At 40.0% G+C, this 25,211-nt stretch overlaps 2 protein-coding genes across 8 annotated transcripts in view; both read right to left on the bottom strand.

Annotated features, from left to right (window-relative positions):
* Positions 1 to 17,682, bottom strand: LOC306860735 (neuromedin-K receptor-like; the record flags this gene model as incomplete). Its single annotated transcript, XM_079402601.1, has 5 exons — positions 1 to 1,775; positions 4,250 to 4,446; positions 6,348 to 6,498; positions 6,583 to 6,771; positions 17,321 to 17,682. 5 exons carry the CDS (start codon positions 17,680 to 17,682, stop codon positions 1,466 to 1,468), a joined length of 1,209 nt encoding a protein of 402 aa, XP_079258727.1. The 3' UTR covers positions 1 to 1,465.
* Positions 17,683 to 20,624: 2,942 nt separating this feature from the next.
* LOC306860733 (atrial natriuretic peptide-converting enzyme-like) overlaps positions 20,625 to 25,211 on the bottom strand; it is a 64,654-nt gene continuing 60,067 nt past the window's right edge. For all 7 annotated transcript variants that reach the window (XM_079402593.1, XM_079402598.1, XM_079402596.1 and 4 more), the window contains exon 23: positions 20,625 to 22,447. In XM_079402593.1, the coding sequence (XP_079258719.1) occupies positions 22,265 to 22,447 (183 nt within the window). In that variant the 3' untranslated portion in view covers positions 20,625 to 22,264. The remainder of the gene's footprint in view (positions 22,448 to 25,211) is intronic.

Below are 25,211 nucleotides of genomic sequence, written 5' to 3'. Positions count from 1 at the left end.
GAAGCACAACACTTTATTATCATTACACTGCTGGTTATGGTGACACTGATGACACTGATTTTTCTGCACAAACCTACAAAAACGACATGCAACAGGAGCGTGTGATTCAGACGCGTAAAAGTCTAATCTGTATGGCATCTTAGCATGTGAACCCGACCAGCGACACACACTGCGTCCCAATTCAGAGGCTGCATCCTTCAAAGGGCACGAAGGTCGAACTCAGCATCGTTAAATTAACAGGGCTACTCTTGTCACCAGTAACAGCTGCCCCTGACGAGTGACAGTAACATTTGTGCTGGACTTTTTTACATTCTTACATGTTACATTCAACAGAGTTCACATGCTGTCTAAATGCGTTCACCTCGCTCCACTGACACACATAATAAAGCATAGATTACATCTCAGTAAGACATACGTCAACATTTAAACTGTGTTTAAATTTGTGTGTTTGGAGAAACTAAGTGTTCTTTGTAACCTTAAATATTTAAATTGAAACCCAATACTTGCATAATCTGGCATTTTCATCTTCTGTAATATCCTTCATGTCCCAGGAAACGAAGGGTGCGTTACAACGCTGCATTCGGTCAAACGCCACCTCTGAATTGGGACACAGCTTTTAGAGAGCGAGAGGACACGCGTGTGCTCAATATGAGCGAAGAAATACATGTGATGCAGCAGCTGTCATCTGAATATTACACCACTGGATTCTGAATCTGTAACAGCGTTACAGCCCGTTACAACTCAACCCTAACCCCGTTAACCCCACGGTAACACTTTGCTTTGATGATCACTGTTAGATGATCTGTTGACCATAAGCAACTTTGCAACTGCAACCCTGTTTTCCGAAAATTTGGGACATTTTGTAAAATGCAATAAAACCTGTAATTTGTGTTTTGTTCATTCTCTTTTAACTGACTTAAGTTCCAATGTTTTCATGGATTTATTAGTATTTTGTTAAACTAAATATTCTGAATATTTTCACAATATGTGTATTATGTGCTGAACTGAATTCCTCCATAGAACTATGCAGTGCGAAAGCACCCTTTAGAAGACTGCCTGTTTAATATCTGCTAACACTTTTATATTTCAAATGACATTCTTCTAAAGCTTTATAAGAACATGTCAAATTATTCTACTAACCCTCACCTGGCAGTCTAATGAGAGCTAGCTGACATGCAGCTGCAAAGCTACTTATATTCAACAGAATGTCTAAAAAGGGACCATCAAATAAAGTTTAACAACCCTAACATCAACAGGCGGTGTGTGTCCTCTGAGTGTTCAGTGTCATATGTGACCCTGGAGCACAACACCAGTCATAAGTAGCACAGGTACATTTTGTAGGACAAATATTGTTCTACCCTAACAAACCATACATCAATGGAAAGCTTATTTATTCAGTGTTCAGAGGATGCATGAATCTCAATTTCAAAAAATGGACCCTCATGACTGGTTTTGTGCTCCAGGGTCACACAGGTGTGTGTGGAGCTATTGGAGCTGATGAAGGTGAAGGTGACGCTGGCATTCTCTCAGCCGTGGAAAGCCCGTTGAGCGAGGGCCGGGCGGAGGGCCGAGACTGGCTGCAGCGGCTGGTGCTGGAGCTCTTGCGTCTTGCCGGATTAGCGTGAGCGTCGGGGCAGGACTCCACACGCGTGACCGTGAACAGGCTGCTCTGCCGCTGCTGCTGAAAGCGGGTGGTCTGGAGCTCCAGCTCATCACTGTCCGACACATGAATGAAGGGACAGCAGCGAAACACACGCTTGAAGCCCGCACGAAACCTGCGGAAGAAGCGCAAGCGAGAGAGAGAAACTCGGTATATAATAAAAACTGCTACTGCACCGTGGCTATGTTTACATGCAACCAAATAATCCGTTTGTAATCGGATTGACGGTGTTGTGCCCATTTTGACTCCCTGCCAAATTATTACCCCCCTCGTTGAAATCGCTACCTGATTGCCTAATCCTAACCTCTCCCCAACACCTAACCCTAAACCTACCAATACTAGGGGGGTAATAATCTGGCGGGGGTCAGAATTCAGCACAACAACGGCTCAAATCAGACTGAAAAGCCTTCATGTAAACACCTTAATTTATAACATTCTTTGGTTAAAATTTCTCAATGGTAGTGTAAAAACCACCTTTTTTAACCTGTAAAAAACAGCTCTGTTTTCATCAAGCCATTCTAGTCCATGTTGCTTTAAATGCTAATGAGCTCTGCTGACCCTGCCCCTCTCTTCCGTGGGGTGATGAGCAGACTTTAAACTTCAGCCGCGAAACTGGCTAACTAGCACATTATTAGGAAATTGCAAAGATTCATAAAAACCCTTATACTCCCTTCTTCTGTAGATAAAGCTGGATCACGAATGATTCGTGCAAACATAGACGCATTTATGTAGATCGGGATCGGCGCATTCACTTCAAAGTGAAAGTAACGTCAATCCTGTGTCTTCAGCGGCTCAGATATCCAGAATTAACGATGACTGCTATATTCATTATTACATCCAACAACTAAACACCTCAATCGCTTAATCATCTTGTCTTCCCCTGCACCGAAGGCGGACAGCTCTCAGCTCACTCAGGGGGGCGGGTCTAAGGTAAGACGGTCTTGTCAAACAACTATCGTGGGCGGGGCCTGTACAGAACTACGTCATTTTGATAGGAATCTTAGAACAGCCTGATTTGAGAAAGGGAATTTTAGAATAGGGATTATTTTAAAAAGCACTGGGTGGATTTGTATCATTATAGGGTGGATGTGCACACACATTTATGTTGTAAAGTGAATATTGTAAAGTGTAAACTGAATAAAGTAAAGTGTGAACATGTAAAGTGAATTTTGCATCCGATGACCCCTTTAAACTTTTGAGTTCTCTCAACTTTCTAAAAATGGTGCATGTAAACCTAGCCAGTGTGATGTCAATGAACCACCAAATTGTCTTTAACGGTTCAAGTAGTGCTAAAAAAACGTTCTGGGAACATTGTTTTGAAATGTTTCTAAAACGTTGACATGTCCAGTATAATGTCATTTAAAGGTTACAAAACATTTCTCACAATATTCTGCTAACTTTTTTTGTTGTTGTTAATGTTACAGAATGTTCTATAACATTACTTTAAGAACGTTTTTCCTGACATTTATATATTCCTGACATTTATTATATTGTGAAAGTTGTGAGAACGTTCTCTGTTAGCTGGGTGAGTGCTCAGCTCATATGCCTGTGCAATATGTCATGTTATTATCATTTGCTTTATGACATGCCAAATTATTTGCAGAAGTATGTGTGAGTCACAATGAGCCATTTGTGGGGGAAAAGGTCTCTGCATTTTTGTGACAATTGTAGCACAAAATTCAAACGATAAATGCTGTTTTGGTGCTCTTTAATGTGAATGACAGATCGGTGTAGCCATCTCAGTTCAATCTTTGCTACTAGTAATAAAATGAAATAAATATTGAAAGATGAGGCTGAACTTACTGAAATGCATCAACTCTCAATAATTCTAAACAGTGATTTAGCTGAAGGAAGATGTCATTAAAACAGCTGGTGAACAGCACTTGATTTACCTCACATTTACCTCAGGATTTAGTGTTAACTCTTTCCTTGCCATTGACGTAATTTTCCATCTTTCCGTGTTTTCACTGGTGTACGGTAGGAGACGCTATTACACATCTTCTGAAAGAGTATTGAACGTCTGGATCAAAACACAGCAAAGAAGCAGAAACAAGTGATTGCGTATGTAAGCAGATGCATGTGTGAAAAAACACAATCATCAAACATTAAACAGCATATAAATCAAAACTGCCTAATGTTATTGAATGATGTGTCTATCCAGTAAGTGGATTCGGACTGAAGCTTTGGAAGTGTTGATGGAAGAGAGTTAAAAGTTAACTCTTACCCTGCTAGCATTTTCTTCAATACCACCTCCTGGGTTGACATTTCATTCAATAACTTTAGGCGGTTTTAAATTATTTGCTGTTTAATGTTTGATGATCGTGTTATTTTTGCGAATGCAATCACTTGTTTCTGCATCTTCGTTGCTGTGTTTTGACACAGATGTTCAACACTCTTTTAGAATATGCGCAATAGCGCCTCCTACCATATAACACTGAAAAGCCGGAAAATTATCTCAATGGCAGGGAAGAGTTAATGATTTGTTAGTTTGCTGCGAAAGTGAACTTTAGAGAAGAGCATATCATAAATTGTGAATGTAAATGCACAGATGTTAAACGTATGCGTTCGCTGTTTGTGTGTGAGCGGTACCTGCTGTTGAGGCAGCAGTAGATGATGGGGTTGTACATGGAGGAGCTCATGGAGAGCCACAGCACCGACAGATACACCTGCTGGATCGACTTGAACCTCTTCAGCTTCTGGTTGAAGCTCGTTACAATGAAATACAAATGATACGGAAGCCAACAGACAGCAAATGTTACCACCACGATCACCATCATCTTCACAACCTACAGAAACATCAGCACAACCGTAGCCATAAAACTAAGAACACAGACGTATGTTTGTGTTTCTGCGGCTGCTATGTTTACAACAAAATACTTAGAAGCAGGCAGATACAAAACCAAGTTACCCAAGATAAAGTCATTTACTCTACTAAACTGCTGATTTTGTCTGGCCAGAGGAGAATGACACTATTTCGACAAACTATTTCCCCGTCTAAATACTGTAAAGCTGATATAAAGCCACCCAGTTTTATATCAAGCCGATGTAAAGCTGCTTTGACACAATTTGCATTGTTAAAAGCACTATACAAATAATATTGACTACAAAGCAGCAGCTTCACTGAAATTTAAATACAACTAGCAAGCTTAATTCATAGTCAAAAATATAGTGTGGAACAGCTACATATTTAACCTACAGAGACCAAGAGAGAGTCTACTGAATCATTTTTGGAACTAGTTCATTTACACAAAACCTATGAATGAACAGAGGCGTGTGTTCACTGCCTGCATGAGTGATATATTACATACAAACAGGTCACACATTGAGCTACACTGTTACTAGCTGGACAAAAACAGCTGAACCACTGACAACTGTAGGAAAGTTTAGTTGGCTACTGACAAGACAAAACTACAAAAGACTAGAACAAATGGACACTATGTTTAAACAGCATTAAACTAAAGACAATCAGAAAAAAAAAAAATGAATGAAACCACAATTAAAGCCCTCAAGAGCAGTAAACAGACATAGTGACTCTGAAAAAATCTTCCTTTACTCTTAACCTAAACTAACCCAAATTAGTCTGATTTGGGTGCTATTTGTCCTCTTGTCAGTAAAATAGACCTGATCGTACTGCAGATGTTCCTTTTTGGATAAAAGCATCCACTAAACTAGTGATTGTCAACCTTATTTTATTAACAGAAACTGAAAGTGTATTACAGTAGTCAACATCTGAAGTGGATCAAAACCGTTCATCAAACCTTTCATTGTCCTAAACCAAAATGCGCTCTTGTCTTAGAGCAACTTTGATTAACTTTTTTTGATCCACTTGAAATGTTGACTATTATAGTATATTAAATTCATCCATAATACATTATGTACAATGACATAATACATGTACAATCACAATAAAGTTCTTGTGTGATTTCAGAAGTTTTGAGAAATTGCATGTTCTTCACTAAAAACAGCACTCCTACAGTTTTAATGCAATAAGTACTAAAATTGGTTCAGACCTTCATATTGTTCTGACTCATGTTGCTTTATCTTTACTAACTGATCTGACTTATGGTTTTCATAAAACAGACGATCAAAAAAAAAAACAGAATTTCATTGAAAACGATGAGAGGAATATCTCTGGATCAGAACATCGTAGAGATAAACAGGTGGGCTCTTTGGATTCAGACTGCCAAGTGTCTTTAAATATCTGACTGTCTAGCCACACTCTAGCAATCACCCCATAGACTTCCATTGAAAAGGGTGAGAGGAATATCTCTGGATCAGAGCATCGTATAAGCCAGGTGTGGGGAACGTTGGTCCTGGAGGGCCGGTGTCCCTGCAGAGTTTAGCTCCAACCCTAATCAAACACACCTGAACCAGCTAATCAAGGTCTTCAGGATGCAGTTAGGTTTTTTTTTCCAGGTTTTTTCAGGGTTGGCGCTAAACTCTGCAGGAGAGTGGCCCTCCAGGATCAACGTTCCCCACCCCTGGTATAAGCCATAGTTCAGCTCCAGAACACTGAAAAACATGTGCTTGTGCTCGTTTGACAAAGGCTGTCCAGAGATTGTTCACAAACTGTAGCCTATAATTTATTAATTTAAATACATTTATGCCGTCCTGTTGAGATCTGCTGTTCTAAATTAACAAATGAGCATGTGTGTACATGAGAAGATCAGCAGAAGAGCACGAGCACCTTTCTCTTGGCCTGCAGGTGATCCTGTAAGTTTCCTGAGGAGTGTCCTGGAAATATTCCGCCCCACAGCGTGAGCCCGACCCTGCTGTAGGTGGCAGCCATGAGCGCCAGTGGCAGGAGATACACCAGCACCGCCACGATCACGTGATATCTGTTCAACACACACACACAAGTCAGCCTGTGACAGGGAACAGAGGGTCACACTCAGTGAAGATGATAGCTGTCTGTCTCTCACATGAAGGCGTCGTCGTCACGCCGCGGCCAGGCCACGTAGCAGACCGTCCTGTGAGGCCTCACTTCGGTTACAGAATAAAAGCAGAGTGGAAACGCCAGAAAAGCAGCCAGAATCCACACACACACAATCACGCCTTTCGTGGCCGTTGATGAGAGGCGGGGCTTCATCGGGTGGATGATCGCCATGTACCTGATCAAAGAGGAAATGACACAGGAAGTGATCTGGATGTATTTCACCTGTACGTATGATTTGTATTTTCTGTAAGAATTTTTTTTTTTCTGTAACAAGGATTGGTGCACAAAAAAAATAAAGGTTCTTTATTGGCATCGATGGTTCCATGAAAACCTTTAATATCCATGGAATCTTTCCACTGCAACCAATAGTGGATTTTACTGATAATGATAACTAGGTTGTAATTCACTGGTTGGTAACCGATGATAGTTTTTAAAATGAACATATAGTGCTGAAACTAAACTTTATAAAAAAACAGTACTGAACCATGAAAATGTACCATTTTTTTTTTAACTTCAATTTGACTAAACATTACATTTAGTAAAAAGGCTTATTTCTCAATTTTAGGCTCATTTTGTAAATTTAAATTCTAGACAAGCGCAAGCCAATTTACAAAATCTGACAATTTTGTCCTCCCATCAGTTTAAATGTCTCTTTATGTATAGAGATATATAATGACGTTAATCAGTGCCTGTCATTTCAGTTTATATTTATTGTGTATATTACTGAAGACACCACAAAAAAATCTTCAGCTTTTAGGTTTATTTCCCATCAAACAATATATACAGAACAAGTACGTAAGCAGACACTGTTGAATGTGCAGAAAGCAATTACGCAGTTCTAGAAATGATTTCACTCTGCATGAAAATTTAGTGATGATGCATACAGGGCATAGTAATAAAAACATTCAGCCCCTTTAGTTCACCCCTGAATATGCAATCAATTCTATACATTGTTTTCCCTCAAAGCCTTAAAAAGCAAAGAACGCTGCACTCGAGCACTGAATGTTCTTTTGTGTCTTGTTGTGCTTGAATGATTTAAAACCACTTGAATGTTTAAATTGGCAAGGCTTAAAACATGTGCAAATTATAAAGTTTCGTGAAAATGCACAACAGTGGCCGTTAGCTGACTCCGGGCAGTCTTTTGAAATACGCATTACGCTCAAACATGTTTTTGGAAACAGCCTTCTGTAAATGAGAGAAGACGACGACACAAAGAACAAATGCATCAACATATAATCAATATCTTAACAAACGTGCAGACTGCAGACATGCACTAATGTTTAGTATAAAGCACTTGAACAGATACACAATTTAATTTGTTCTCAACTCCAGTGTTAATGATTTAATTGTATTTTTATTTAATTTTGTCCAAGTGTTCATAATTTTTAGTTTGGTGTTGATTTTTATTTTTGATATTTTGTTATTTAAGTTTATTTGTGTTGTGGTAACAGAAGTCTTTTATTTTGACGGTCATTGGCGTGAGCGGATATAATGCGAGTCCGCGCCAAACATTTCAGTACGGAACGAAAGCTAGACGCGCATGGTCACGATTTCAAAGGTTCACGGTTTACAAGGAGTCCAAAAGGATTTAGCTCCTGATTTAAATGGAAAACAAGGTATAGTCTTAGATTTCTTGTTACCCGTTTATTTTTGTTGTGTTGTTTTGATCTGTTTTCTTCATAGTAAGATTACTTGTTTGTTATTTTGTATTATATTTAAATATGTTTGAATAAGTGATGTTTGTTTATTTGGTGTTTTCTCTTTTGTACAAGCTCTTACGGTTGATTCGCACAAAGTGATACAGTGATGTGCTATGTCTTACGGCATTCAACGGTGATCATATCAGTGACGAGCATTCAAATAAAGTGTGGGAATCACCAGTCGGAGAGTCGTATATCCTTTTATTGAATCAGGGAGCTACAGTAAGAGCTTGCCATCGTCGATCCGCGGTGCTGCTTCAAGGAACGTCATGGTTGGTGAAGGAACTTTGGTGTCTTTGCGCTCATCGGGGACAGCGTGATTGTTCTTTCAACGGACCAAGATTAAAGTGAGCTCTCAGCGGATGGCTGTATTAGTCTACCGGCAGCAAATGGACCGATCTAATGGATTACTCGAAGAAAGAGAACTGTTCCAAATGGTTTGGTGGATCGCAGTGAGTATCAAAGCTAAAGAAATGAAATTAATTCTGAAGGGACAAATCTTCTCTCGTTTATCGTGCGCGATTTAAAGGTAATGGACATTGCTGCATATGCAGTTCACCTGTTAATGGACTAAAGTGTATCCAATTAATCAGTTTTGCATTTAAGGGTTAATGTTTTATAATTTGTGGTTAAAGTGAATTTGCTAAGTGTTTGTTGTCAAATTAACTTGATTGTGAATGGTGTAACTGGTGAATTACAAATATAAGAGAATGTCAAAATCAGACACTGGCTCAGAGGTAAATAGGCAAGTTGACAGCCAACATGTAGAAACTCAAAGTGCAAATATACGCCGTTCAAAACGTGCACCTGTTCCTACTGAAAAAATGTTAGCCTATAAGCAAGAAGAGCAGCTAAAGAGAGAGAAAAAGATTGTATTTTTATATGACCAATGGAAAATGGAAGCTCGTAGTGCACGTGAGCAACTTAAATCAGATGCATTGGAAACTCGGTTGGCTATTTTAATTGATACTTTGGAGGCAGCTAAAAATAAGGTCTTGGGTGCGTATGATGAATTTAGGCAGCGAGTTTTACCTGCTGTTGAGATGAGAAGAAAAATGGATGCATGTGAAGCAGTTACAACTGACATCATTAAAATCATCAATGAAAGAATAACAGGTGTAGATGGAGATTTTAATGTTGAAAGAGAGAGAAGCCGTCTTCGTACTTTATTAGATCGTCAATATGCTCGTTCAATTTTTGGTTCAACAGTTTCACAAGTTAGTCAGGAAGCTAGTAATTCTAGTCGTCGCTCTGTTGTGTTAAATTTAGAAGCCAAACGTGTAGATGCTGCAGCAGAAGTAGCAGCCAAGCAAGCTGCATATAACGTTTTAATGGAAGAGTCAAAGCAAAAAGAAAAAATAAAGCAGCTAGAAGAACAGCATAAAAAGGTTCTTGAAGTTGAGTTAAAAGAATTACAGCGAATTCAAGTGCAAAAAGATCTGAAAGAAGCTCAAGCCAAATTGGAAGTTTACAGTCAAGAGGTTGAGAAAGAAAAGGCTAGTTTTTCTGAAGATTGTAGTAGTACGGAAGAATCAGAATTCTCTCGAGAAAATGTGGAAGAGAAACAAGGAATTTATCAAAATGTGCATCATGAAACCACCAAAAGATTAGTTAAAACACCAACTACGGATATATCTGTTCTTGTTCAAGCACTTCAAGATGGTATGGCCATGAATAAATTACCGGTCCCAGAGCCTCCCGTCTTTACAGGTGACCCCATTAATTTTATTGAGTTTAAACAATCCTTCATGGCACTTATTGATAAAAAAAATCTTTCTTCTGCTGACAAGATGTTTTATCTCAAGAAATATGTGAGTGGTTCTGCCAGAAAAGCCTTGGAAGGCACTTTCTTCAGAACAGATGATGAGGCCTATCAAGATTCTTGGTGTAAGTTAAATGATCGTTATGGCCAACCATTTGTCATCCAAAAGGCGTTTAGAGAGAGGTTATCAAATTGGCCTAAAGTTCATCCAAAGGATGCCATGGGATTTCAAGCTTTCTCTGATTTTCTGAATGCGTGCCAGGGTGCCCTGCCTCACGTTAAAGGTCTCCAAATTTTAAATGACTATCAAGAGAATCAAAAACTTGTGCAAAAATTACCTGATTGGGCAATTAGCAGATGGAATCGTAAAGTTACACAGTCTCTCACTGATAATCATGAATATCCTACTTTTAAAGAATTTGCTATGTTTGTGTCAACTGAAGCAGAGATTGCCTGCAATCCAATCACCTCCTTTCATGCTCTTCGTAACTCGGAACTTGCTGTTGAGAAAATAAATCCAAAAGAGACTAAGAGAAGTAAAATTCGGGTTCTTACTACTCAGTCAAGCATGGAGCGTCAAGATGTGGTCATGTCTGTGAACAAAGCTCCATGTATGTTCTGTCAGAAAAACAATCATCAACTTAATAATTGTTCCAATTTTCTCAGTAAATTGTTGGAAGAGCGACGGAAATACATCCAAGAGAAGAGGCTTTGTTATGGATGTCTGAAGTCTGGTCACAGTGTAAAGGAGTGTCGCTATCGTCTCACTTGTAATACCTGTAAAAGGAAGCAACCAACTAGTTTGCATGATGACAATTTTGTGAAAATGGTAAAGACTTCATCTACTGCAGTTCAAACCCAAAGTGATTCTGATTGTGCAATGAATGCAGTGGCTTTAAATGTAGCTGGAGAAGAGCACAATGCGTATACTTCAATGATTGTTCCTGTCTGGGTGTCTGCAAAGCAAAATCCAAACTGTGAAAGATTGGTATATGCATTATTAGATTCTCAGAGTGATACCACGTTCATTGATAAAGGCGTGTGTGATGCTTTACAAGCAACAACGTTCCCAGTAAAACTGAAGCTTACAACTATGCTTGGAAAAGATGCAGTGTTTCAGAGTGAGAGGGTAACAGGACTTCAGGTGAGAGCATATCAGTCCAGAAATTATATTGATTTGCCCCCTACTTACACCAAAGATTGTATACCAGCTAATCGTAATCATATTCCTACTTGTAACGTTGCTAAAAACTGGAATCATCTCGCAGTCATCGCAGATGAAGTACCTCCATTACAGGATTGTGATGTTAGTCTATTAATCGGCTACAATTGTTCAAGATCGATGGCTCCCAGAGAAGTGATATTAGGAGCAGACACTGAGCCCTATGCCATTCGGACAGATCTGGGATGGAGTATAGTGGGTTGTTCTTCACATTCTGATTTGTTTGAAGTCAGTAGATTGTGCCACTGTACTGTGCTTAAGGAACTTCCTTCTATCACACCAGCCAATATAATACGGATCCTTGAGAGTGATTTCAAAGATACCGAAGAAGAGATTACAAGAGTATCTCAGGATGACATTCTTTTTCTTGAAAAGATGAAGCAAGGTATACAGAGGAATGATCGTGGGCATTACCAAATGCCACTTCCTTTCAAAGTAAGACCCAATTTGCCAAACAATAAACGATATGCTATGGTTAGGCTTGATCATCTTAAAAGAAAGATGGCAAAGGACGAATCGTATAAGAAACGTTACAGTGAATTTGTGACTGAAATCTTTCAGAGAGGAGATGCTGAGGAAGTGCACAATGATGGCAAAGAAGGAGAAACATGGTACTTACCTCATCATGGTGTTTTTCATCCGAAGAAGGTAGACAAACTGCGTGTAGTCTTCGATTGTTCTGCAAGGTATGAAGGTTTCTCTTTAAATGATCACTTACTTCAAGGTCCTGATCTAATAAATAGTTTGCATGGCATCTTAATTCGGTTTCGTCAACATCCCATCGCACTTATGTGTGACATAGAGAAAATGTATCATCAGTTTCATGTAGACGAGTCTGACAGAGACTTTTTGCGATTCCTTTGGTGGAAAGATGGAAACATTAACCAACCAATTCATGAGTTCCGCATGAAAGTTCATTTATTTGGTGCCGCCTCATCCTCAGGGTGTGCGAACTATGGATTAAAACATCTTGCAACGGAAAACAGTGAGTTGTATCCACTAGGTTCACAGTTTGTGCTCAAGAATTTCTATGTTGATGACGGAGTTGTCAGTGTGGAGGATGTAGATCAAGCCATCAAGGTTACAAATGAGGCACGAAAACTCTGTGCTATAGGTGGCTTACGGCTGCACAAATTTGTCTCTAATAACAAAGTTGTGTTGGATAGTATTCCTCTTTCAGAAAAGACCTCTAATGTAAAAAGTCTTGATCTTGCATTTGATGAATTGCCTTTGGAAAGAACTCGTGGTATGCAATGGGAAAGAGAATCTGATTGCTTCAAGTTTAAAGTTTAGCTGAAAGATCAACCACCGTCTCGTCGTGGCATATTATCCACTGTTGCTTCTGTTTATGATCCTTTGGGTCTTATAGTACCCGTGCTCTTGAGTGGAAAGAGAATATTGCAAGAAGTGTGTAAGTGTGGCAGTGGATGGGACGATCCTTTATCGGATGGACTAAATCTAAGGTGGGAGCAATGGAAACGAGACTTGCAGAATCTGCAGAAAATAGATGTACCACGCACATATGCACCTTTTAACTTTGGGAAACCAGTTAAAGTTGAATTGCATCATTTCTCCGATGCTAGTACTCACGGATACGGTCAGTGCTCTTATTTGAGACTCAAGAATAAGGAAGGAGATGTTCATTGTGCTATAGTGATGGCAAAGTCAAGAGTAGCACCTCTTAAACTCACAACGGTCCCTAGATTGGAGCTAGCAGCTGCAGTTGTTTCTGTTGAGGTAAGCAGTGTCCTAAAGAAAGAATTGGATTATACAGTTATCGAAGAGACCTTCTGGACAGATTCTAAAGTAGTGCTGGGATATATAAGCAACGAAGCACGTCGATTTCATGCTTTTGTTTCAAACAGAGTGCAAAGAATACGCCACAGTACAACTGTTGAACAGTGGAAATATATTCCAACAGCTGAAAATCCTGCTGATCATGCATCAAGGGGTCTGACCGTAAGAGAGCTTCTTGCTTCAAACTGGTTTGTTGGGCCAAAATTTCTGTGGGAGAAGGAAATGCCTGTACCAGCTGAACCTGTTCCTGATCTTTTATTAGGAGATCCAGAAGTGAAAACCTTTTGTACTTTAAACATAAATTGTACGGAAAATTTTAACTTGGTTGATCGTCTCTCAATTTTCTTCATGGTCAAAGGCAATCAGAGCTGTAGCACGTCTTTTAAGGAGAGTCAACAAAGACAAATCTTGTCATTCCAGTACTGTACCAGAGAGACAAAAGGCAGAGCTTTACATAATCAAATGCCTGCAAGAAAGTTCTTATAAAGAGGAGTTGAAAGCAATAAAGGGTGGAAGAAATGTGTCGTCACGCAGTGCATTGTATTCTCTTGACCCTTTTTTGGATGAAGATGGTGTGATTAGGGTGGGAGGAAGACTTGGTCGTTCAATATATCCAGACTCTGTGAAGCATCCTATAATTGTTCCAAAGAATCATCAGATTACACAAATGATTGTCGCTCATTTTCACGATAAAGTTATGCATCAAGGAAAAGGATTCACTCTAAATGAGATAAGATCGAATGGTTTTTGGATCCCAGGAATTAATAGAATTGTAACATCTTACATTAGAAGTTGTGTAATTTGCAGAAAGCACAGAAGACCTGTTGAGGAACAGAAAATGGCTGATCTTCCCTCAGAGAGAGTGGATCCATCGCCTCCATTTATGTATACCGGTATGGATTGTTTTGGCCCGTTTTTTGTTAAATCAGGACGAAGTATGTGCAAAAGATATGGCCTTCTGTTGACTTGTCTCTGCTCCCGTGCTGTGCATGTTGAAATGCTTAATGATATGACAACAGATTCCTTCATAAATGCACTGCGTTGTTTTATCGCCATAAGGGGCATTGTTCGCCAACTAAGATCTGATCAAGGAAGTAATTTTGTGGGAGCAAAAAATGAATTGAAAGCTGCGCTTAAAGAAATGGATACGGAAAGAGTAACAGCCTTCCTATCGGAAAAACAGTGCGAATTTGTTATGAATGCACCTCACGCAAGTCATGTTGGTGGCGTGTGGGAACGTCAGATTAGAACTCTGAAATCCATACTAAATGTTATTCTTGCACTTCATCCAGGAAGATTAAACGATTCGTCTCTAAGAGCCTTTCTTTACGAAGCAATGGCGATTGTAAATAGTAGACCACTAACTGTTGATTGTTTGAATGATCCCAAAAGTCTAAGACCTGTCACTCCTAACCATCTGCTCATGCTAAAGTCCGTTAATGCTTTGCCTCCACCTGGTAAATTTGTTAAGGAAGATGTGTATGCACGGAAAAGATGGAGACACGTACAGTATTTAGCAGAGCAATTCTGGAATCGTTGGCGTAAGGAATATCTTTTTTATAGGAATATCTTATTATCTTATAGGAATATCTTATTATATCGCGAATATAGCTGCTCGGCAGAAGTGGAATGTATCTAAAAGAAATCTTCAAGTCAATGACATTGTGATGGTTAAAGAGGAGGATTTGCCTAGAAATGAATGGAAGCTAGGTAGAATACAGGAAATTATATCTAGTGGCGATGGACTTGTGAGAAAGGCTAAGGTGTTTTTGGGTGATTCAAAGCTTAATGCAAAAGGCAAGCGTGTTGTTAAAACCTCTATAATTGAAAGACCAGTGCAAAAACTTGTTTTATTAATGGAGAAAAATTAAAGTTTTCTTTGTTTCTCTTTGAGATGGTGTAAGGTTGTCATTTTAAAATGTCTACATGAATAGGTCTTTGAAATTGTCCATTTAAGGTCCTATTGTGTTAAAAAAATAAAAAAAATAAAAAAAAAGGGGGGTTGGGAAGAAAAGGGTTTGTAAAGGGAAATCATTCGTACCTGTATATTTGGTGTGAAATTTGCACTTATAATTTGGTGGGAGTGTTAATGATTTAATTGTATTTTTATTTAATTTTTAGTTTGGTGTTGATTTTTATTTTTGATATTTTGTTATTTAAGTTTATTTGTGTTGTGGTAACAGAAGTCTTTTATTTTGACGGTCATTGGCGTGAGCGGATATAATGCGAGTCCGCGCCAAACATTTCAGTACGGAACGAAAGCTAGACGCGCATGGTCACGATTTCAAAGGTTCACGGTTTACAAGGAGTCCAAAAGGATTTAGCTCCTGATTTAAATGGAGAACAAGGTATAGTCTTAGATTTCTTGTTTATTTTTGTTGTGTTGTTTTGATCTGTTTTCTCCATAGTAAGATTATTTGTTTGTTATTTTGTATTATATTTAAATATGTTTGAATAAATGATGTTTGTTTATTTGGTGTTTTCTCTTTTGTACAAGCTCTTACGGTTGATTCGCACAAAGTGATACAGTGATGTGCTATGTCTTACGGCATTCATCAGTGACGAGCATTCAAATAAAGTGTGGGAATCACCAGTCGGAGAGTCGTATATCCTTTTATTGAATGAGGGAGCTACATCCAGTCCTCGGGACCCAGAATGCATTTGATGAAAACACCTGATTGAGCTCATCTGGACAGTGACACGCATCAGACATTCTGAGGACTGGAGTGGAGAAGCTCTGTTGGCAGCTGTGTTGCTGTAGTTCATTAGTTTGCTGATTCCTGGAGCAGCTCCTGCAACGCCTCAAACTCATACAAGGTTTGTGGGATGCAGTGTTGGGAAGGTTACTTTGCAAATGTAACAGGTTACAGATTACAGGTTATCTTATTTAAAATGTAATGAGTAGTATGAAATTGAAACTGAGTCAAAGGCTGAGAATTAGTGTGTGGTTTTGTAGATTTGGTGTGTGCTTCTGCTGTTTGAGTGACAGCTTTCAGAAACTGTGTGACAAGTGAAGATTTAGTGTGTAAGCAGCTGGAAAAAACTGTAAAGCAGGCAGCGTTAACCTTACAGTAGAACTCAACACTGATTATTGTCAGACTTTCAAAATCCTTTATCATGTGAATTAATATTACAATAATTTAATGTCAAAGCACAGCAATGGAATGCCCTTTTAAAACACTAGGACACATTTTTAGCACTCGCCGTGGTGGCAACTCTTAGACAGTTTGTAGCCCTAAAGCTTTTAGCGGCAGTCTGGATTGATGTGATTGGCAGATGTGATGTGCTGCAAATTCAAACGAGAACCAATCACAAGCATGAGTATAGAATCGCTTTACTAAATAGCCTTTAAATAGCAGAAGGCATCATGCACATCAAAGCAACAAATTAACATTATTCAACATTTCCTAGAATTATACAGAAAATATTCAGATGTAACCCCCTTTGAAATCATTAACATTTTCATAAGTAACGGTAAATTAATAAAAAAAAAAATCCGCAGTGACTGTAATAGGTTATAGTTATATTTATTTTGCAATTAAATGACATAATCCTGTTACGTGTAACTAGTTACTCCCCAGCACTGGTGGGATGTGATGAATCTGTTGTGACTCCAGATAAAACTACAACCATGTTTGCTGGGAAATTTCAAATGGTTTCTTTTAATTCACTTATGAAAAAAGTTTTGTGGTTATTATTGCAGAGAATTAGCTAAAGGTCACATTTATCACAAACCCTGCAGGCATTTATTTCTGGAACAAATTGAGCCATATGAACTTTAAATGGCATCATCAGTATCTGCAGATATTCATGAGTACTGAACCAATATCAATCTCTCTCTCTGTGTGTGAGTGTGTGTGTGTGTGTGAGAGAGTGTGAGTGTGTGTCTGTGTGTAATTTGTGTGTGTGTGTGTGTGTGTGTGAGAGAGAGTGTGTGTGTGTCTCTGTGTGTGAGTGAGTGTGTGTGTGAGTGTGTGTCTGTGTGTAATTTGTGTGTGTGTGTGTGTTTGTGTGTGAGAGAGAACCAGAGAGAGAGAGAGTGTGTGTCTCTGTGTGTGAGTCTGTGTGTAATTTGTGTGTGTGTGTGTGTGTGTGTGTGAGAGAGAGAGAGAGAGAGAGAGAGAGAGAGAGAGAGAGTGTCTCTCTGTGTGTGTGTGTGTGTGAGAGTGAGTGTGTGTGTGAGAGAGTGTGAGTGTGTGTCTGTGTGTAATTTGTGTGTGTGTGAGTATGAGAGTGTGTGTACCTGTCTAAGGCGATGGCGCTCATGGAGTAGATGCTGGTGAACACGGCGGTCACCGGATAGAAGTTCTGGAAGCGGCAGAACGCGCTGCTGAAGTACCAGTCTCCGTGCGCTCCGTACACGAAGTTGACCAGCGCGTTGAGCGCGGCCACGCACACGTCAGACGCCGCGAGGTTGAGCAGAAAGTAGTTGGTGACGGTCCTCATCCTCTTGTGCGCCACGATGATCCAGATAACGATCAGGTTCCCAGTGACGGCCACCAGCAGAACCAGCGCGAACGCGAGAGACCAGAGCGCCACGCGCCACGGAGGCTGCGCGAACCTGTTGGTGTGGGTGAAGTTTGAGGAGTTTCTTGACGAGGACATGGTTCGCTGTGAAGAAGACACCTGTCTGTCTGCCTGCGTACAGGAGGAGCTCTCTCTCTCTCTCTCTGTGTGTGTGTGGACACCCTTCAGAGGAGGCGGAGAGTACATGAACCTCCAGAACAAATCAGTCTACTAACACTTTGGTGCATGCAGCATATGATTCATCATGATTCCCTTCTGTTTATTCTACTTTCATGCATTTGATGTTTCGTATTTCTTTCATTATCAAGATCAGTTTGTTCTGACGCAGTTTAACTGAGTTCTTCTCATATTTTATTACCGTTTTTAAACTATAGCGAATAAACTGTGATATAATATGAGAAATGTTGAAGGTGTCTGAATACATTTTGGTTTGACTGTATATAGCCTACACACTCTCACACACACACACACACACACACACACACACACACCTTTACAGAAAAAATAAAGTTTCTATTTTAGGTTTAGTCCAGGGTAGTATAACCCTATACAACTATACTATAGTAGTATAATCCTAACTAAGAATACTCAGTCACCACTGATAAGCTAATATAGTAGTTTACAAGTAGTGACTATGTCTGAGTATTCTGAGTTTGCATTTCACAGTTTTTAATTTATTTTGAGGAACACTGAATGTGTTTTAGTGCAGGTGAGATGAGTAAATACATGTTGATATTTAGTCTAGAACTACAGTAAGATCATGTTGATATTTAGTCTAGAACTACAGTAAGATCATGTTGATATTTAGTCTAGAACTACAGTAAGATCATGTAGATATTTAGTCTAGAACTACAGTAAGATCATGTAGATATTTAGTCTAGAACTACAGTAAGATCATGTTGATATTTAGTCTAGAACTACAGTAAGATCATGTAGATATTTAGTCTAGAACTACAGTAAGATCATGTTGATATTTAGTCTAGAACTACAGTAAGATCATGTAGATATTTAGTCTAGAACTACAGTAAGATCATGTAGATATTTAGTCTAGAACTACAGTAAGATCATGTTGATATTTAGTCTAGAACTACAGTAAGATCATGTAGATATTTAGTCTAGAACTACAGTAAGATCATGTAGATATTTAGTCTAGAACTACAGTAAGATCATGTAGATATTTAGTCTGGAACTACAGTAAGATCATGTTGATATTTAGTCTAGAACTACAGTAAGATCATGTTGATATTTAGTCTAGAACTACAGTAAGATCATGTAGATATTTAGTCTAGAACTACAGTAAGATCATGTAGATATTTAGTCTAGAACTACAGTAAGATCATGTAGATATTTAGTCTAGAACTACAGTAAGATCATGTAGATATTTAGTCTGGAACTACAGTAAGATCATGTTGATATTTAGTCTGGAACTACAGTAAGATCATGTTGATATTTAGTCTAGAACTACAGTAAGATCATGTTGATATTTAGTCTAGAACTACAGTAAGATCATGTAGATATTTAGTCTAGAACTACAGTAAGATCATGTAGATATTTAGTCTAGAACTACAGTAAGATCATGTAGATATTTAGTCTAGAACTACAGTAAGATCATGTAGATATTTAGTCTAGAACTACAGTAAGATCATGTTCACACACAACACTCTGCACTTACTCCTGATTTCTCTCAACACCAGAGCTGTCACTCAATACATCAGAAACACAGGAACTGGAGTTAATTATTTCTTTCTATATTAAAAAGTACCGTATTTTCCGCACTATAAGGCGCACTTAAAAGCCTTTAATTTTCTCAAAAAACGACAGTGCGCCTTATAATCCGGAGCGCCTTATATGTCCTTTTCACACGTGAGTTTAAAATATTCTAGCTGAGCCCCCAGCGTGAGTTTTTTTTCAGGCGACCGTTATTTTCGAATGTATAGCCTTATTGTTTCCATGGCGACGCGTCGTGCTTGTCATGTGACACACCGCAGCAACAATAGCGCTGTATGACACATGGACCGCCATGTTTGTTCGTGCTGAATCCGAGCTGTGGGAATAAGACCATGTAAATTCATCCTCTATTCCCGAAAAACCTTAAAGTAAGTCTCCGGTTAAACTGGGAGAAGAGCAGAGTAAACTTTAAAGTTATCTACACAATCTGTATATGATATCAATAAAACATGTTGTCAGATTATATTTGTAACGATCATTATTGCTGCTTCCATAGACATCAGCGTGTATTTTACAAACTATAAATGTATGGGTTTGCTAGTACTTATGTGTTTTTAAATGTCTGAAACCTAAAATAAGCATTATATGGTTGAAAACACTGAATATTTGTGATAATATGACAAGCGCTCGGCAGATTTGAATTCCGCAGTTGATGACGTGACTCACTGAAGGTTCTAATCACACCGGTGTGATCGTTAATCGTTATTGTTAATATGCACATCAATGTTTGAACAACGTTACCATGGGAGTGAACGGAGTTGTCAAAACGCTTAATAAAGTTTTACTTTATCTGACTGTTTTGTTGACATTCCCTTTAGCACAGCTCCATCTAGTGGATGCATAACGCAAACCCAGTCAAACGTTTGACTGCAGTATCTTCTATTCTATGCGCCTTATAATCCGGTGCGCCCTATATATGAAAACAGTTCTAAAATAGGCCATTCATTGAAGGTGCGCTTTATAATCCGGTGCGCCTTATAGTGCGGAAAATACGGTAATGCATTACTTTACTAGTTACTTAAAAAAAGTAATTTGATTACGTTACTTGCATTTCTTGTAATGCGTTCCCAACGACACTGTATGTGTGTGTTATATATATATATATATATATATATATATATATATATATATATATATATATATATATATATATATACACACACACACACAAGTATATATATATATATATATATATATATAAATGAAATACATCTTATTTGAAAAAAAAACTGCTCTAAATTTGGTCTTCAAATGCTGCCATTAAACAACTACTTTTCTTTTCTTTTCTTTTTACCATAAAAATATTTATATAGAGAGATATGTAAGAATAAAGTTTGTGTGATGTGGACCAAATCTCAGAGTAAAGCCAGAAACAGGAGGACAGACTCAGATTACAGATGGAACAACAAATCACTAAAGCAACCAGTGAACATAATGGATAGAAATCTTTAATGCGCATTTTTACACAAATGTGAACTGTATTTACAGAGCATTAAAAACATAGTACATCAGAGTTCAGATTTACTGATTTATGTGCACAAAATCAGCAGGAAAATATTCTTTAAAAAATGAAAACAGATGGAATGTTGCATTAAAGGCAGAAGCTCGTGACAGTCATACGAAGCACAATATTACTAAAGCACTAACACGATTAACACTGAGAATCCCAGAAACACACCGACGGCATCAACAACACAAACCATCAGAGAATATCATTGGTTGAGAGGTTTCGAAGGTCCCGCCCATTTACAGAACCAACCAATAGCAACAGAGAGAACGCAGAGAGGAGACTAAGGCGAGCAGCAGGAGCCCTTTGAGCTGGTGTGAAATAGTTAAGCCTGTTTCACCATTACATACCTGCAGCACGAGCGGCGATACGTTTATCAGCACAAATCCTCACACCAGAGTCAAAACACTAGACATTTACTGTGACACACATACAGAGCTCACTTTACAGCTGCGCTTTGAATTCTGGGTAGATTATTGACATGTCACGGAGTTCATCTGATTCCCCTCCTCGTGTAAATTGGTTTTTATGTCAATCAAGGTTATTTATTATGGCTGTATATAAATGCAGAAACTCAGAAATCAGTGCACCTACAAAAACAGTGCAAGTGAACATCTACTGATGATCGCTGTTGTTTTGCTGATGTGCTGCAGATGCAGGAAGTGTGAAACAGTTCTTATCCGCTTTTAACACACACACACACACTCACACGTGTCTGTTTCAGTGGTGTTTATAAGTGAGTAAATTAACAAGTGATTCTCTGTTTCTGAAGTTTGTGAGCGCTACAGAAGCTTGGTTTCTTGCATTGTTTTGTTCTGAAACGAGTCAGAACTCTATATGTAATGCAGCTGGAATCTATAAGGGCTGATTTAGCTGGCATTAAGGCAAACAGTGCGTTTATATTTCAGCTTAGCTACTGTCATGGAGGAGCAAGAGTCTAAAGAGAATCTCGTTGAACAGGTTAGTGTCACTGTCCACATGTTTACAGCAGCTGTCTGATAATGAACACATCTGCTGTGACCAATATGAAGGAAACACCACCGCCCCCTGGAGAGCTTGAGACGCTACTGCCACAGAGACACCAGGACATGTGATGGACGCTTGTCATATGCCCAAAACAACTGACACACACACACCGTCTCTTTTTGGAATGATCAGTGTAGCAGGTTCACAGACGTCTTCTTGTCCTTGTTCAAGCGCAGTTCATTTCCAGCTGTGAGTGTGTGTACAAGTGTGTGTGCAAGAGTGAGTGTGTATGTATGCGAGTGTGAGTGTGTGTGCAACAAGAATGTTTGTGTGTGAGTGTGTGTGCAACAAAAATGTTTGTGTGTGTGCAAGAGTGAGTGCGTGTGTGTGTGAGTGAGTGAGTCAGTGAGTGAGTGAGTGAGTGAGTGGTTATGAGTGTGTGTGGGTGTGTGTGTTCACCTACAGCAGGTTAAACGTGCGCAGGTATATCTGTCTCTCGATCCACTCAGTGAAGTGCGTCACATTGGCGTAGACGCCGGGGCCCAGGACCTTAGAGAAACACACTGACCCCCAAGAGGTCAAACCGTACAGAGACCAGCGGCCGTCGTCCTCCTCACAGACCAGCGGACCGCCGCTATCACCCTGGAGAAACACACACGCACACTCATGATGGCACGTGAGCACAAACACAAACACACGTTTGTTTTTGTGAATTGTGGGGACTCTCCATTGGCATAATGGTTTTTATACAGTACAAACTGTATGTACTATTGCCCTACACATAAACTTAGCCCTCACAGGAGACTGTGCATTTCTACTTTCCCCCAAAAAACTCACTCTGTATGATTTATAAGAGTTTTGAAAAGTGTGGACATGGGGTAATGTCCTCCCCATCACCTTCACCTTTTAATACCTGTCATCCCGGTGTCATTATACAAATTTTGTCACAAAAAATTGTCACAAAAACACGCACACACACTCGTGCACACACACACACACACACACACACACTCCCACTCGACTTTACTTACACACACACACACTCGACTTGACACACACACACTCATGATTGTCACGTGAGCAGACACAAACACACACACACACACACACACACACACAGACTAGAAAACTTTGTTGGCATTAGAGGAAGTGCACTGGCATGGTTCAAATTGTACTTATCTGACCGCCATCAATTCGTAGCAGTAAATGAAGAGGTATCATATCGATCACAAGTGCAGTATGGAGTACCTCAAGGCTCAGTACTAGGACCGTTACTTTTCACGCTTTACATGTTACCCTAGGGAGATATCATTAGGAAACATGGTGTTAGCTTTCACTGTTATGCTGATGATACTCAGCTCTATATTTCTTCGCGGCCTGATGAAACTTGCCAATTTGCAAAACTCACGGAATGCATAGTTAATATAAAAAACTGAATGGCGAGTAATTTCTTACTGCTAAATTCTGAAAAAAACAGAGGTGTTAATTATTGGACCTAGATTATTGGACAATGAAACGAAACATGGCGGCGCGCACAGACGCAGCGGCTTCTCTCTCTCCCGACAGAACGGTGTTTTCGTGTTTTTTGTCTTGTAAGTCGCAATGTTTTTGTACATCTTCGTCACATCTACCTGTCTTTAAGCGCGCATACAGTCGTGAGTTTCTGCTCGATGTCGGCAGAATCACATTTTTAGAGTTAAACTCAGCGCACGCCGAAGAGCTGCGGGACCTCGGTCTGCTCCGAAAGCCTACACCATCACCGACCCCCACTACTGCATCTCGCCCACAGCGAAGGCGCTACAAGCGGTGTGGGAGGAAGCAGAAGAGGGGTAAGCGCGGAGGTATACGAGCTAGGCTGGCACAAGGATAGTCAGCTATCCCCACCATCGTACTGGCGAACGTACACTCTTTGGACAATAAACTGGACTACATCCGACTACTTCGCTCTACTCAGAGGACTGTAAGAGACTGTTGTGTTTTTGTGTTTACGGAAACATGTCTTAACAACAGCGTACCGGACTGCGCCATACAGCTCGACCAGCTAACATGCTATCGAGCTGACAGAGCTCTCGTCGAGGGAGGTAAGATCCGTGGCGGCGGGCTCTGTGTTTACATCAATGATGCATGGTGCCGCGACGCTGTTGTGGTCTGCAAACACTGCTCACCCTTAGTGGAGTTTATGATTATTAAGTGCCGGCCGTTCTATCTACCGAGGGAATATACAACCATACTGCTCGTTGCTGTATACATCCCTCCCAGCTCCAACAACAACAACAGGAGTGAGGCACTAAATGATCTGTACCAGCACACCAGTGAGCAGCAGACAGCCCACCCATATGCTTTTCTCATCTTGGCTGGGGATTTCAACCACGAAGACTTAAAGAGTGTGTTCCCAAAAATACACCAACACATAGACTTTCCAACAAGGGGAAAAAATACTCTGGACTTTGTTTACACCACCCAGAGAGGAGCTTACAAGGCCCTCCCCCACCTCGGAGCCTCAGACTACATCACTGTCATGCTAATGCCTGCATACAGACCGCTCGTTAAAGCCATCAAACCAATACACAAACAGATACAAGTGTGGCCGGAAGGGTCGTCAGAGGCACTTCAAGACTGTTTTGACACCACTGACTGGAATATGTTTAAACAGGCTGCCACATACAACAACACTACAGACCTCCAAGAGTACTCAGAGACTGTCACTGCCTACATCACCAAGTGCATTGATGATGTAACGGTCACAAAGTCCATCACTGTCAGGGGCAACCAGAAGCCGTGGATGACAGGGGAGGTCTACAGACTTCTGAAGACTCGGAACGCTGCCTTTAGAGCTGGAGATGAGGAGGGCATGAAGACAGCTAGGGCCAACCTTTCTCGCGGCATCAGAGAGGCCAAGAGACAGTACCCCAGCAGGATAGCTCATCGTTTCAGTGACAGCAGAGACACTCGGAGCCTGTGGCAGGGGATACAGACCATCACGTCTACAAGCCCCCACCACAGACCTGTGACAGCACCATCCCCCTGCTGAACGAGCTGAATGCCTTCTTTGCTCGCTTTGAGGCACAAAACAGCACCACTGCACAGAAGACTCCACCTCCTCCCGGCGATCAGATGATGACGCTGTCCCCGGACAGTGTGAGGAGATCCCTCAGCAGGATCAATGCACGCAAAGCTCCGAGTCCTGACAACATTCCTGGGCGTGTACTGAGAGACTGTGCAGTGGAACTCACTGATGTTTGCATCTTCAACATCTCGCTAAATCAGGCCGTTGTCCCCAAATGCTTCAAAACTACCACTGTCATTCCAGTCCCGAAGAAGTCATCTCCATCCTGCTTCAATGACTACCGTCCAATAGCACTCACTCCTATTCTCATGAAGTGCTTCGAACGGCTAGTCATGCACC

This window comes from Barbus barbus (genome assembly GCF_936440315.1).
Source record: "Barbus barbus genome assembly, chromosome: 41".
Lineage (NCBI taxonomy): Eukaryota > Metazoa > Chordata > Actinopteri > Cypriniformes > Cyprinidae > Barbus > Barbus barbus.
The sequence above is the reverse complement of the archived record's forward strand: the minus strand, read 5'-3'. Positions and strand labels throughout refer to the sequence as shown.